Source organism: Cygnus olor, chromosome 1, assembly GCF_009769625.2.
Source record: "Cygnus olor isolate bCygOlo1 chromosome 1, bCygOlo1.pri.v2, whole genome shotgun sequence".
In the NCBI taxonomy this organism is placed as follows: Eukaryota; Metazoa; Chordata; class Aves; order Anseriformes; family Anatidae; genus Cygnus; species Cygnus olor.
This window is the reverse complement of record NC_049169.1, coordinates 208,295,716-208,310,181: the sequence shown is the minus strand read 5'-3', so window position 1 is coordinate 208,310,181 and position 14,466 is coordinate 208,295,716. Positions and strand designations below refer to the sequence as shown.

The window sequence follows — 14,466 nt, the reverse complement described above, 5'->3', positions numbered from 1 at the left end:
AGGAAAATGTGGTTGTGGATCTCCTGGCTGCTGCTAAACCACAGCCCTGGGTAGGGAAAAATCCCCGTTGGAGTTTCCACCTCTTGCCTCTGGGACAATGCTGAGGGGGCCATGGGCACCCAGCATAGCCAGGGAGGGCAGCTGGTGCAGCATTTTGGGCAAGCAGCAGGAGAAGGGCCGGGCTCAGACATCCAGGGCTCTGAAATCATCTGAAACACAGGTTTTTTGGGGTCTGAGATAACTTGTCTGGTGTAAAGCTCCGCCACCCGTGCAGTGCCTGATGCAGCAATTCAATCTCAAGGTGCACACAAATGACTTTTATGAGGACTGTAAGGTGAACATGAAAAAGTGCGTGCAGGATTAAGGCGTGCAATCCATTGAGAGCAGAAGCTCGTGGTGTTTTATGGCATTTAATCCTGAAAACGTCATCTCTGGAGACCATGGGTTATCAAGCAAAGCAGTACGACACCTTCGAAATTAATAGCCCAGGCCCAGCATCTCTCAGCAGCCTTGCTTTGCCTTCTTCATCCCATCTGAAGCTCCAAGAAGCCGAAAACTGCATCAGGGCTGCCAAACCAGGGCTCCCCTGGACCAACGGCATCTCCGAGCCTCGAAGGATTTGCCATTGTGTCTCTGCACCAGGGCAAGCTCCGTCCCCAGCCCGGGGCGATGGCCGAGGTGCTGCAGAGGGAGCAAACCCCGCAGTCACAACAAGGAGAGGGGATCCCCAATGCCCCCTCGCAGCCGTCCCCATCCCACAACCCAAAACATGCAAAGCCACCGGGACAAATCCCCTTTTTCTCTTGGTATATTGAACTGGGGCTGCCTGTGCATTAATTCCTCAGTTCCTTATCTGAAAATGCAGATTAGTGCAAAAAACAGTGCAGAAAAGTAAATAGCACGGGGTTATACAAACTCCCGATCGCAAACCCCAGGACAGCACCACAGCTTCAAAGGCAGAAACTGGAATAAGAAAATGGATGTAACAAAAAAGCCTGCTAAGGCTTTCCCTTGAGAAAAGGGAAAAAAAAAAAAAAAAAAAAAAAAAAAAAAGCAAACCCAGCTTGTGCCGGGACCATGCACAGAGTTTGCAAAGCCCTGCATCAGCAAACCACATCGGCGGCGCTGTAATCGCTCGGATTGCAGCTTACGGGACAAAAGAAAAATAAAATCCTACCAAAAGAGACGATTGCAAAAGTTTGGGTTAAAATGTGCTCTGGCTTTTGACATGGAGCCCAAGCCCCACCTCCACACACCCATCCCCACCTCCGGGCTGGGAAGTAAAAGCACCGAATGGCCAGGGCAGCTGCTGCCAGAGGAAAACTTTTGCTCCCAGCCCAGAAGAACGGGACGGGGACGGGGACGGGGCGAATCCTACAACTGTGAGTACGGCAGCAGTGGCCGGGCTCTCGCGTCTGCCCCGTGCTTCGCAGGTCGGTGGCGGCGAAGTTCCTCATGCTGCTTTCTTCACTGCCTTCTTTTGCACGGCTCCTTGAACCTGCTTGGTTCCTGGGCTGGATTTCTCTAGTGGCATAAAAAAAAAAAAAAGCTAAAGGGAAGAAAAGAAAAAAAAAAAAGAGAGAGAAAAAAGGGGGGGAAAAAGGAGTGATTGCAAATGTTTTGCACTGCCAGTTCTGCAAGGGCTTTCTGCACGTTTTTGTTGCTCCCTCTCTGCTCCCACTTACTTAAACCCCTTTTTCCAGTGAAGCAGCTCCACTTACTGCTCACTTTGCAGTTTCCTTATCCCTAAGGCTTCCACTTATTTCTCACTTTCCAGCAAGTTTCCCTGTCCCCAAGGCTGCCAGGGCTCCTTTCGCTTGCAGCTTTGCTCCGGTGTTTATGGGAACACCTCTTCTCACCCCCTATCCTGGCTGGCTTTGGGGAGCTCTGCCAGGTAGCCCCGGATCCCTGAGAGCTGGTGACAGTGGCGGTGGCACCTGGGGACCTTGGAGTTTCTTGGGCTGGGCATTGCTTGGGAGAGGAGCCGCTCTGCACCAGTTCAAGGAGGATGGATCACTGTCCTGCTTGCAGAAAGCTGATGGGACCTCCAGAGGGAAGGGGTGGCAGGCAGCGGGGAAGGTGCAGGGCAGGGTGGAAGCGTTGGTGCAGCTCTGCAGGGCTGGGTGAAGATGCAGTGCCTGCAGACGGGGCACTGGCTGCATCTCTGCTGCTTGTGATGGGCGTTTGTGGCTCGAGAGAGGCGCCTGGGGGAAGCCCTGTGGGCACTGGGTGACACGGGTCCCGGCCAGATCCTTGCTGAACTGCTCGGGGGTAAAACACGTTTCTGGGGTGAAACATGCTTCTTTGTGAGCTTGCAAATGGCGGAGGTGGTTTGTGCGGTCCCTTAAATCCCCAGAGCATCCTGGTTTCCAGCTCTAGCACCAGCCCCGTCCTCCCTGGAGACCCAAAACACCGGGAGAAGGCGCAGTGCTTCGTGCAGCCCTGCTGTTTGTGCCTGTGTTTGCTCCTTCTGCCAGCTTTCAGCTGGAATTTTCCCCGTGGGCACGGGGACAATGGGGATGGCTGTGCTGGCTGGAGGGGGAATGTCATCCCCCTGGGGACGAGTCCCCCCAGACCTGACCCTTTCCAGGAGCAGATTCTTTCAGCCCTCATCTCTGTCCAGCCATGGAAGCTGTAAAACCTGTTACCCCTCCCGTGCTGAGCTGGTTTCTTTTTGCTCAAGAGGCACGTGATACACCTCGAGGATGAACCCTGGAATCCCTCTGGTGCTTTTGGGGAAGTGCTGCTGTCCAAAGGGCATATGGCTCCTCTCGTCACACCTGGTGTGTCCGAGGCAGCTCTCACAGCGAGCATCGCTTTGCAGCAGCACCGCGGGCTTTCTCCAGCAAGCAAATCACATATAAAACCCTGCTTCTCCCCATCTTCTTCACGGTGGAGGAGCTGGAGCAGAACCTGGAGCTAGGAAACGGGTGGGATTTCCGTACCGTGATATTTTCAGGTCCTGCTGCTTCGTATCCAACCCGGGCAGGCTCCAAACCATGCGCTGCTGCTCTTAGTGCTCCAGGTCCACGGTGAGAAGCAAAATGCCAGTCAAGGACGTTGGAGTAAATCAAAGGACAAGGGCAAATAGGACAGAGAGATGCTCAGGGCTGGTTGTGAGCAGCTGGGCAGCACCAAGGCTACCCAGCAATACAAAGAGGCCAGGGCTGAGCTGCTTCAGGAGCTTATCAGAATCCACGTCTATATTTCATCCCCTCCGCCGTGTGTGATAACCTCCTGGAGCATCCATCTGAGGCAGCTCGCCCCGTGGTCGCTGGTACAGCTCCAGCAGGTGATGGAGCATCCTTTATCTGAGCTCCCATCAGGATATGATTTCTCACCACTGGTGCAAGCCGTATCGATCTGCTCTCAAGGGCTTTTTATCAGGTGCCTGCAGAAATTTCATGACCATGTGTTGTGGTTTTTTTTTTTTTTTTCACTCTCTGCCCTGCACTGATCTATGGCGTCCTGTGCTCAGATGGAAGACGTCAGAAAGGTGAAAAGCAGGAGAAGAAACATCTTCCCTTGCTGTGCCCATGTGTCGGGCCCACTTGTGGCATCCTTCTGCTCTGCAATTCCCTGAAACACAGCCATGCTGAAAGGCCGTGCAGCCTTGTTTGCAGAGGCCCCCCCCAAACCGTGCTGTGCTTTGGACAGTTTGCTCCAAAAGCTGGTGAAGGGCTGTAAGGGAAACCACTGGCACTAAGCTGGTTGTGAGAGCCCTCCTGAATCCCATCCTCCTGGCTCTATTGGGTGTGATTTAGTTGTTTCACAACGTGCTCTAATTCCTCTTCAGTTTCCCATTTTCTCCTATTCTTCCATTTTTCTCGCTTTGGGTTCCCTGGCTCTGAAACACCTCGTCCTGGCTCCCCTTAGCACTCCCAACCCAGCCGTGTTGGGATGCGGGGTGTGCTGCCTCTTCTGTGACATCCAGGGATCTCTGGGATCCTGCTTGGGCCAAAACAGGAGCCCAAATTCCCCTCTGCAGCTCCTGGCTCCTGGTTTGGTCCTGGTGCCTCCCTGGTGCTGGTCCATCCGCTCTTGCTGCAGTTTGGCAGCACGTCCTGGTTTCATCCTGAACCTGCTGCATGTGCCACATCCTGAGCCACCCACGGATCAAATACGTGGTGTCTTGAGCCTTTACCTCACTAAACATGGACTTGAGGAGTGGCTGGGGAGCCTCATGACTCACCTTGGGACCTGTCATTAACCTCCAGGCTTTGGAAAATGCTAATTTTGAAAATGAAATCATAGAATCACAGAATGTTAAGCAGCACCGGTCCCAATACCGACCCCTGAGGAACGCCGCTCGTTGCTGATCTCCACCTGGACATTGAGCTGCTGACCACAACTCTTCGAGAGCAACCATCCAGCCAACGGAGACATGGTGTTACAATGCTGCAGAGCAGCATGCAATGCAGGGAATTTCTGGCTTGAATCGTGATTCAAACACTGCAGTCCTACCTGTGATGGTGCTTGGCTCCTGACCAGCCACGAATGACCCACGGAGGAGATGAATTTGAGCTGAAAACCTGTGCCCTGAAGGCAGCCAAGCTGAGACGTGGCCTCACGCTGCTGCCGAGGCTGCTCTGGTGTGAGGAGCCCTCTCGGACCCTTTGGGCATGTCCAGGCACTCAACCCCAGGCTGAGCTTTTTTTCTCTTGGGCAATGCTCCCAGCACTTACGGAATCATGGAATCAGGTTCGGAAAGACCTTCAAGGTCACCAAGCCCAACCACCAACCTGACCTACTGAGTCCCATCACCAAACCGTGTCCCTCAGTGCCACGTCCTCGTGTCTCTGAAATGCCCCCAGGGGTGGGGACTCCACCACCTCCCTGGCCCAGTGCTCCACCACCCTCTCCATGAAGAAATTCTCCTGAATGCTCGGTCCAAACCTCGCCTGGCACCACCTGGGACCAGAGGAGCTCTGCTTCCTGAGTTTTCCCAAAATATTATTTGTTTTTTCCCCCCTTCCCTGGCTGGTTCTAGCACTCAGTTGCTGCACCGGGCTGGGGCTGCCCTCGCCACCAGCCCTGCCTTGCTCCAACCCTTGCTCCTCGTCCCATCATTGCCCCATGATATCGCCCACAGTGTTTCCTCCTGGGTATTTATAAGCAGCTCCTCTCAGCCTGTCTTTTGCTGGCTAAGGACATTTCTCACTTCTCCTAAGCTCCACTCTCACTTCCCTGTTCTTGTTGTAGCAGCATTTCCCTGCTGATGAATCCCTCTGGCATGTGGGTGGCTGGTGCCATTCCCCCTAAGCCCCTCTTACTGCAATCTCCCCAGAAGCTGGGTTTGCTTTGGTGGCTAATCCATGAAGAATGGGACCAGCTGGAAGGAGAAAGGAGCTTCTCTTGAACGGGCTAAGTCAGGGGGTAGGAAGCAAGTGAGCTGGTGTGTAGGTGCTCCTCGTGCAGCTCAGCATTGGGCTTCAAATCCACAACCAGTGATGGACAATTTGGGGTCACTTTTAGGAGTTATAGATAACACACAGCAGACAATATCTGGATTGCTCGTGGAAGACTGCTCCAGGGAACCTTTGCTCATGCTCATGCATATATGAGGTGTGAGGTTTTGCAGCATCTCCAGCTTTTTCTTCTGCAATAGCTTCCCCTTTGAAAAGCTGAGTTTTCTCATCGGAACTTGTCTGCATCTGGCAGATCCAGAGCCCCTCTGGATGCTGGCTTTTTCTCGCTTTCACGCATTTCCTCCAGATGCTCCTTGCAAATAGAAATAAATACTCAGCTCTTTAGAAGTAAATACTCAGCAAAACTCCAGCCTTTTTCTCGGTCTTTCCTTCTGCCCAAGCCTCAGTGAAGCACAGGGGAAATAACAATCAGAAATATATAAATGGTTTAAAAAACTCAAATTAGGAAAACTCTGGCTTAGGATCACCTTCCTCCAGCCTGCTGTTGGCAGGTGTTTCTCTGCAGACTCGGGCACTGTGTTTGCAGAAGGAAAGGCAGCTCCCTGGTGGGAAAGGCTTTTCACACCTCACTCCTTGTCTTTCCTCCTACCCTTGGGTCTCCAGCTGCTCGGAGGAGGGTGTGTTTCCTTGCTTAGCACACAGGAGGCGGTGTTAAAATAGAAAATCCCCAGCCAGTACACAAGACATCACCATGCTGTGGTACACACCACATCTGTTTGTCTCCCTGTAAGGGATTGCAAAGCATCTTTGCTGTCTGGCACGATCCAGATGAGAGGATCGATTATTCAACATGCTGCCTAAAACCTTCCAGGGAACAAGTTAAACATGCAAAGCCTTGTGTGGTGGTTGCCTTGAGTGTCCTTGAGCTGATCTGCACTCACCCCAGTAAAACTGCCAGTACAAACAAATGCAGAGTTCACGTGGCTGGCGGTTGCAAGAAGCAAGGGCAGGAGCTGCGGCGAGGCTCAACGAGGCTTTGGTTTTTGCACAGAGCAGGAGAGCTTGGGAAGCAGCAGGAGCGTGGTGGCAGCAGGGGGCTGCAGGGTCCTGACCCAGATGCTCCAGAGCCCTTGAAAATGAAACCCTGCGAGGGGTGGCTCTGATTGCACATGGCCTCGTCGCTGATGTAATTTGCTGAGATTGGAGATCTCAGCTGCAAGGTCTCCCCTCTCCTGCTGCAGCCTCTGCATTCCCTTCCCTTTGCTCTGCGGTGCCTTCCCCTCTCGCAGGTGATGATTCCACCTCAGCCCATGCAATGGAAACTCTCTCGGTCCTGAGGTTGTGACGGTGGTGCTCACAACCACAAAAGTCTCGTGGGGACAGTCCCTGCACCGCACAGGGGTGATGGGATGCCTCTGGCAAGCTGCGGGAATATCTGCATGCTCTCTGAGAAGCAGCCACCCATAACAGACAGACCCCCCCCCCCCAGCTTTTGGGGTGGCATGGAGGGTGCCACACTGCAGTGTCACTGCCACCCTGGAGGTGGGGTGAGCACTCCCGTCTCCATTTCGGTACCACCAGGCGAGCTCCAAGCCCTTCCCCACGCCTTGCAGTGCTGGGGCAGGTGAGGAGCCTCCAAAAAGGCTCCAGCATCCCCTTGTCACGAACCTGGGGACCTGGGTGTCACCCTGTGCACGTCTGAGGGGGATGGGGCTGGGTCCTGGAACCCGCCTGGTCCCTCAGCACCCCTGGTCATGTCTCAGCTTTCAGCACAGATTTTCTGTTTGTTCTTCTAAATTCTGTACTTCTTAGTAACACGTTTCCTTTTATCTTTGATTCTTGGGTGCTCTCTGCCATGTGTCATCCCTGACACATCCCATTACAAGAATCACTGGGCTGGGCTGATCTCATTTTCACTTTCTTTTAGCTCCGTGGTGCAAGATGGATGCAGCTTTGGGGCGCAGCCACACATCCGTTTCCTCCCTCGGTCTTGTTCCAAGGAGGGGATGATGTGTACACAATGCCTTTTCCTTATGCTGTGTTATAAAACATCTTCCCACCCACATTTTCTGAACCAGCTTCCCATCTAACATAGGCACACTCACAAGCACACTGACATTGTTCCTGTTTTACCACTGCTGAGTGTAAATTGTCTAGAAATTCAGCAGAAAGAAGACAAATAACGGGATATTTGCTGGCATTTGGTCTCCCCGCTGGGCTTTAATTTGCTGTGTTACATTCGCCGTTATTTACTGAAGCTCTGCCGAGCCCAGTGCATGCTGTCCCTCGTTCAGCTAACAAGAGCTGTGCCGCTATGAATAAAGGCATTAGGACAGGGTTATGTCCCCAGGAGCAGGACGTGACTGGGGTGTCACCGACCTTGTCCCCTGCTGTCACAGCCAGGATCATTGTGCAATTCCTAGAGAAATCAGTCGTGTTTGGGAGGTTTGGGGGTACTTCTGCTGCCCTGGTGTCAAAAAAAGGTTGGTTTGGGGGTAGAGGGAACATCTTAAGCTGTGCTGCAAAGGTCTATGAGATAATCTAAGGAAGCTCGGTACAGATGGGGCTTACTCCCCAGACCACAGCCCCCTGCATCACAGTGCTTGAGGTTGGAGGCACCTCTGGCTCCTTCTGGTCCAATGCCCTGCTCGAGGAGGGACACCCAGAGCCACGTTGGCTTTTGAAGATCTCCAAGGGGGAGACCCCAGCACGTCTCTGGGCAGGCTCCACAACCACTCGGCAGGTCTCTGGGGCTGGTGAGGAGGTGTTGGGCAAGCAAGGCTGTAATTAATGGCAATCTCTGGGTTCTGAGTGGGTTCTGAGGACAAACCCTCTGAGGACAAAGTGGGTTCTGAGGACAAACCCTTCATTCAAAGCTGGAAGAGTATCAGCTGATGGATCTGCCCATCAGACCTGCTCACACTTGCACCTCGCTGGGCTCCTGAACCCTGCTGCTGTGTATGGAAAGTCCCTGCATGCCTTATGGAAGGAGCAAAAAGCTTGCAAGTCTACTTGCAAGCGTATGAGGAAGCAATTTTCTGCTTCGTCAAGGCACAGCGTTGGTTTGAAGGTCTTCGTGTGAGGGCCAGCAACATCGCCTGTGGTGATAGGTCCTGCCGCCTCTGCTGTCACCCTGGGTCCTTGCAGTGGTTTAATCTCCGTGGAAAATGAGTTTCACACTCCTGTGATTTGGGGGAGAAAAGGGAAAATGTGCCACTGAGAGCTCCAACAGAGAAGCCTTTGGTACAATAAATATCTCACTGGGCTGAGATAGCAGCTCTACAGTGTGCTGGGGGTGCAAACATGTGCAGGGGCTGTGCATGGGAGCAGCTGCAGGCACAGCTCCTTCAGACAGCCTCCAGACAGCATCCCCTGCCCGCAAACAGCATTACGTGACACTCATTAAGCTCACCATATAAACATAGCTTGTTGTGCAAACACAGCCCGATTGCTCCAGGATAACTAATTGAGATAGGTGGGATGGCTGTGTTTGTAAACGGTTCTGGTGTTCTGCATGCACAGCATCTGCCAGAGCCTCCTCCAGCAGACCCGGGGCTGTTTCTTTCATTGCAATGCTGCGGACATGGCACGGGTGCTTGCAAGAAGGCCTTGCAAAATGCTTTTCTGGGAAGGCTCTTACTCACCCCCCCCCAGCTGCGAGAGGCACCAGAGCCGTCCCTGCTCCCACCACCATGAAAACCAAGCACAGTGGCTGCAGGCAGGCTGGGGGCCCAAAGCACCGTATAGAGGGAGGTGGTATCTGTTCCCTGGCTTGTTCTTGGGGAAACTGAGGCTTACAGATTGGAGCAGCTTGCTGGGAGCTGGTCCCGGTCCTGTGCCATGGCTGCTCTGGGAGAGCCTTTGAGTCAGCCCCTGCAAAATCACGGGGTGGCACTCTGGGATTTGCTATTTCTCACCATTTCCCATCATGTTACCCATGCATGCTCCTGTGCAGAAGCCCATGGTTACATGAGTAGGGCTACCTGGAGCAGGGCAGCAATAACAATTCCTGGCTGTGCATCCTCTTCCTGGCCCCTGGAGGGTGCTCGGGCTGGCTGCAGACCGGATCCAAGCAAGTCCCCACCACCCAAACCCTGCTAGGTTTTGCCCTTTTTTGCTTTCCCCTCTCCTCACTGTGATGTGGGTTTGTCTTCCGGTGTTTGCTGTCCCTTCCCTGCTCCCTTCCCTGCCACCCCCACCTGCAGGATCATAGCACGCTGCTATCAGCAGTTTGGGTTTTTCAGTTGTCTTATCTGCCTTCATCTTTGGACTGGTTGTTGCCCTTTGTAGATAAAAGTTTTTTTCTGTTTCATTTTATTCTTAAAGAGTCGTTATTGGTAAAACAGTTTCTAAATGCAATAGCTTTTTCTCATTTTGAACTGCTGGAAAATTTTGCAGCATTTCAGGCCTCCTTCCCCTTGGGGGTCTCAGTGGCTCACCGTGTTTAATAGGCATCACACACTGCAAGGGAATAGGGAAATGCAAGTAGGACACCTTGCTGAAGGTGAGATGAAGGTGCGTATGGTGGGATAGAGTCAGACTTGGCTGTGCATCTGCCAAAATACTTCTACAGACCACAGGATCCCCTCTTTGCAGGTAGATCTGAGTGTATCTTTGGTGATGTGGACTTGCAAAGACATTGAGGTAGCCAGGGAAAGAAGGGCATTAAGCCTGTGGTGGTTAACAGCTCCATGACCGTGCCCATTGCCGGAAATCTGGGCTCATCTTTGCCACCCTGGCACCCTGTTTCATCCTGCTGTGTCGCCCTTGATCTTTCGGGAGGTTCCAGCAGCAAACTCAGAGGCTGTAAATAATTCATCACGGTGCTGCTCCGTGAGACAGGCAATATCGGACGCCGAGGTCTGGAGACAGGCGGGTGCTTTTGCTCCTGCACTGCTTAACTCTCCAGGGGTTCGGGGGAGCTTTTCACGGATGCTTTAATTTATGATCAGATTTACTTTATTGATCCCATCCTGTATTTCACTGTAGCAATATCTTGTCTCTTGAGATGGGGCTGAGGGCAGAGATTGCTTTTTGCAGAGGATGCCAAGGAGCTTGTAAGTCAGTGGCATGCAGGTCCCGCTCTTGAATTTACCTCTCCTGTGCAGTGCATTTGAGGGCTGCATAAGCACTACAATTAAGACAGCTTCTTCTTGCTCAAATTTACATCGACCAGTACATTTGTTAATTTGTTTGAGGTTATGATACCTGCTCCTTTGCTTCTCATGTCAGGGAAAATAGAATTATACAAAAATAATAATGTAAAGCCTTTCACCCCGTTTGCTGCAGAGCTTGCAGATGCCACTCTCACTGAGATGGAAACTTCTATTAGGTTGTACTGAACAACAAGCCCAAGCCTAATGGGTTTAACATGCCTGCAAACAATGCAGCTTCCTGAGCAGGAAGTCTGGGTACTAAAAACCCCACAAAGACATCGGCCTGCAGCACATCACTCACTCCAATGAGTGGGGAGGGTGGTGCTGGGTGTAGGAACTGGTCCGAAGGGAGGGAGGTCAGCGGCGTAGGGAGTGGGCGATGGATTCCCATCGATTTGTGTTGCTTTGTGCAGTTAGATTTAGGTGGTTGTGTAACCAGAAAGCGAGTGTGGGAAGGATGCTTCCAGGTGTGATGCAAAAACACTGGGTGAAAATGAGAGGGAGGAGAGGAGAGGTTTAATCCAACTGAGCCACCATATGGAGGGATGGCCTGCCTGTGCCTCCTGCCTCTAAGCCCATAGGGGGGCCCCCAAACCCACCCTTTTTAGGCAGAAAAATGACTGTCTGTAGCTTGCTGTTGGGAAGGCAGTTCTGCAAAGCAGCGACTCCAAAGCTGCCTGGGCTCTCGCACACCCCTCGGTGCACCTCACCTGGTGCAGGCAGCTGGAGATGAAACCAGTTTGAGGCCAGGAGGACACCTGGCAGCATATCAGTGCTGTGCTGCAACCGGTGAGCCTGGTCTTGCCTTGCTGCGATAGTCGTGTCCAGGCAGGTCCCTCATGCTTGGCCAAGCTCTGCTCCGGCACCATTCAGGAGCTGAGACAAGGCTCACCCATGTTCTTCCTCTCCTTCCCATCTCTTCAGTGATGTGGGTGTTGGTTTTTTTTTGTTTTTTTCTTTTTTTTTTTTTGCTTTACAGCACTGATCTTCAAATCCAGTGTCACTGTGTAATGCGTATTGCAAACACATCTAGAAAGCTGACAGGATCAAGAGCAATATGGAATGAGGAGGAGATGCAATGGAGTTTCTGCAACTGCACTACCATGGGAAGAAGCATAAGGCTGGGGGGATTTACATGAGCACGGTGGGACCAGATCGTGCCCCAGGCACTGTACGAAGGCCCTAGGACACTCCTTGTGGCTGGTGTTCATGGTGGGATTGGTGCTCCAGGGGAGGTCTGGAGATTCAGTTACTAATTGTGATCGTTGATCAGAGTGTGTGGTGATGCCAGAAGAAAAGCGAGGATGTCCTGCCGAGTTCAAAGATATGAGGGGGGCAATCAGAGCAAGCAGAGCCCCATTGCTTGGCACAATAAAATTTTCCCTCCTCCTCTGGAGGAGCCTCCTCCTCCTCTCCAGGCCGAGCAGCCCCAGCTCTCGCAGCCTCTCCTCACGGCAGAGGTGCTCCAGGCCCTCCCGCACCTTGGGGCCCTGCACTGGGCTCTCGCCACCAGCTCCAGGCCTCTCTGGCCCCGGGAACACCCCAGGGGCGGCCTCCCCAGCGCGGAGCAGAGGGGCAGGATCCCCTCCCTGCCCCTGCGGGCGCTGCTTTGCCCCGTGCAGCCCAGGCCCCCCGCAGTCTTCTGTGCCTGAGGGCCCCCAGCTCGGTGCCCACCAGGCCCCTAGGGCCTTTCCTGCCCTGCTGCTGCCCCGATGGGTGCCCCCAGCACCGCTTGGGATGGGGATGGGCCCCCCCCAGGCTCCTGCAGCCCCTTCCCCAGCCCAGCCACATCCCTCGAGAGGCCAGCACGTCAATAAGCTGTTTCAACTGCTCCCCAAAGTTCCGTGTCACTTGTAAACATGCTGAGGACTTGCTCTGCCCCTTCACCCAGGTCACTGATAATGATGTTAATCAGTACTGGCCTAGATAATGGTTAAACAGCACTGACCCCAGTTGTCCTCTGGTACCACTGGGATTCAGGGATACCAGGATCCTGGCCCAGCTCTTGTTACTCAAGCTGTTTGTGCTTTGTTGCTTTGAAGTGAAACAATTGATAATTCTGAACCTCCAGTGTGCCCTTGGGATTCGCGTGCTTGTGTTTTGCATGCTGCTTTGCTGCTTTGCAGAAGTGAAGCGCTAAAAGAAATGAAAAACAGGAATAATTAATAACTGCTTCCGATGACCATGTGCCTGTTCTGTGGGTGTTTGCAAAGCACGACAGGATTTTGCTGTGCTGAGCAAGGCGAATTCAGACAGAGCACTTAGCATTGTGCCGCATGATTTATTTTGGCAGGCCGATAAAGCAGACCTGACAGAATGACGAGTACCGCTACAAAGAGCAGCTACCCGGATCGGTCCAGGAAAACACTCTGCAGGAACCCATTTCTCAGTATCAAGGTAAATACCTCCTGCTTTCTGTAATCCCCTTTGTGTTGCTGGCTGGGAGAAGAGGAGGTTAGGTTCCTGCAGAAGGCATTGAGAGGATTTCCGCTTATCAAACGTCTGTGAAAAGCACTGGGGGGTGCTCCCTGTGGTGGACGTGCTGTTGGAGGAGCAGCCCTCTCTGCCCTAAAGCTTGTGGTGGGACGGCGGTGCTGCGATGCACGTTTAGCTTTGAGGTCTTGAAGTGTTTTTGTCCCAGCAGTGGAACTCCCGCTGCACACTGCAGGCCTTCAGGAGAAACAACTCCCACAGCTACGAGCCTCAGTCTTCATGGAAATAACTTTTTTTGTGATATCCATGCTAAACGCATACACGCAACAGGGGGCAGCAGAGGTGGAGAGGGAGAATCGGTGCTTGCTCTTGAGGTTCAGCACACAGCAGCCTGCAGAGCTTGGGCTCCCATTAGCTCCCATTGAGGCATCTGCAGAAGGGTGAGTAATGGCTTCTAGCTGGCTTAAGCCCTGCTGTTGTCTGCATTTATTCCTAAGGAAGGAAGAGATGGTTCCTCCACACCTTCACCGAGAGCAATGCTGGGGCCCAGCGCAGGCAGCCAGCTGTGTGGCATTTCCTAAACCCCTTGGAGGAGCTCCAAAATTTAGGTGTCTGGTAGCGAGGTGTCCTCTGCCCTGGAGCACCCAAAGTGCCGAGCCACAGGGAAGCCTGGTGGAAAGTGCCTTCCTCTTCCCTTCTCGAAGCTGGTACGAGGTGTGAGGTTGGAGAAGCTGAAATCTTCTGGCAACGGGGCCTGTCCTAGGCTTGCCTCTTGCCTCCTTCCCATGGCTGTGTCAGCACTGTGGGAGCTACTCGGTTCCTATTTGTGAAGTTGCTTGCAGTAGTTTGCACAAGGAGGAGCTGTGATCCATGGCTCATGGAGGTGGTGGGGAATCCTCTGCTTTGTGTAGAGCTGATGGCATGTTTAAAAAATCCCATGTAACGCTGATGGTGTTATCGTACCACTAGTGCAACTGGTGGTCTGCTACAAGGTACTGTCAGAGAAGATCCTGTTGGAGAAGACAGTGCAAAGACACTCAAAAGAGAAAAAGGCATAAACGTTTAGGGAAGACAAGCATCTGCAGAGTGGAAGCAATAACCATCACAGACCACTGTGATGCAGGAAAAAGTGAGTGCTCACCTTGCACCAGTTCATATCTCTATCTCCTTTTCTGCAAAAAGGACGTGTTGGAAGTTTTGTGCTCTTTCCTCACATGTCAAAAGAGGCAGACAACTAAAACCAAGATAGCTTTTTGCCCAGCTGGATGGCAATTTCTGTGTTCAGAGGAGTGTATCATTGGGCTTATGAAGATCAACTTTCAAGACGCTCTTGTTTAAACAAATGGAGATGACAGGTACAGAGACTTTTGCTAGGGGAACAGATGGCTACAAAATGGGTGCTTGAGACACAGAGGCCTGGGGGAGCTGAAGTTGGTGCAGCATGGCAGCAGATGGAAATCTGTCTGCTGGAGGAATAAATTGAGAACAAGCTGTTACTGTGTGGCCAC

The 14,466-nt window shown here is 52.7% G+C and overlaps 1 protein-coding gene across 2 annotated transcripts in view; it reads left to right on the top strand.

Moving 5' to 3' along the window:
• Positions 1-1,232: 1,232 nt before the first annotated feature.
• SLCO2B1 (solute carrier organic anion transporter family member 2B1) overlaps positions 1,233-14,466 on the top strand; it is a 55,222-nt gene continuing 41,988 nt past the window's right edge. The window contains exons 1-2 of one of the 2 annotated variants that reach the window (XM_040530796.1): positions 1,233-1,382; positions 12,819-12,922. In XM_040530796.1, the coding sequence (XP_040386730.1) occupies positions 12,842-12,922 (81 nt within the window). In that variant the 5' untranslated portion in view covers positions 1,233-1,382; positions 12,819-12,841. Of the gene's footprint in view, positions 1,434-12,818; positions 12,923-14,466 lie in introns of both variants that reach the window. The other variant, XM_040530877.1, reaches the window with a different exon arrangement.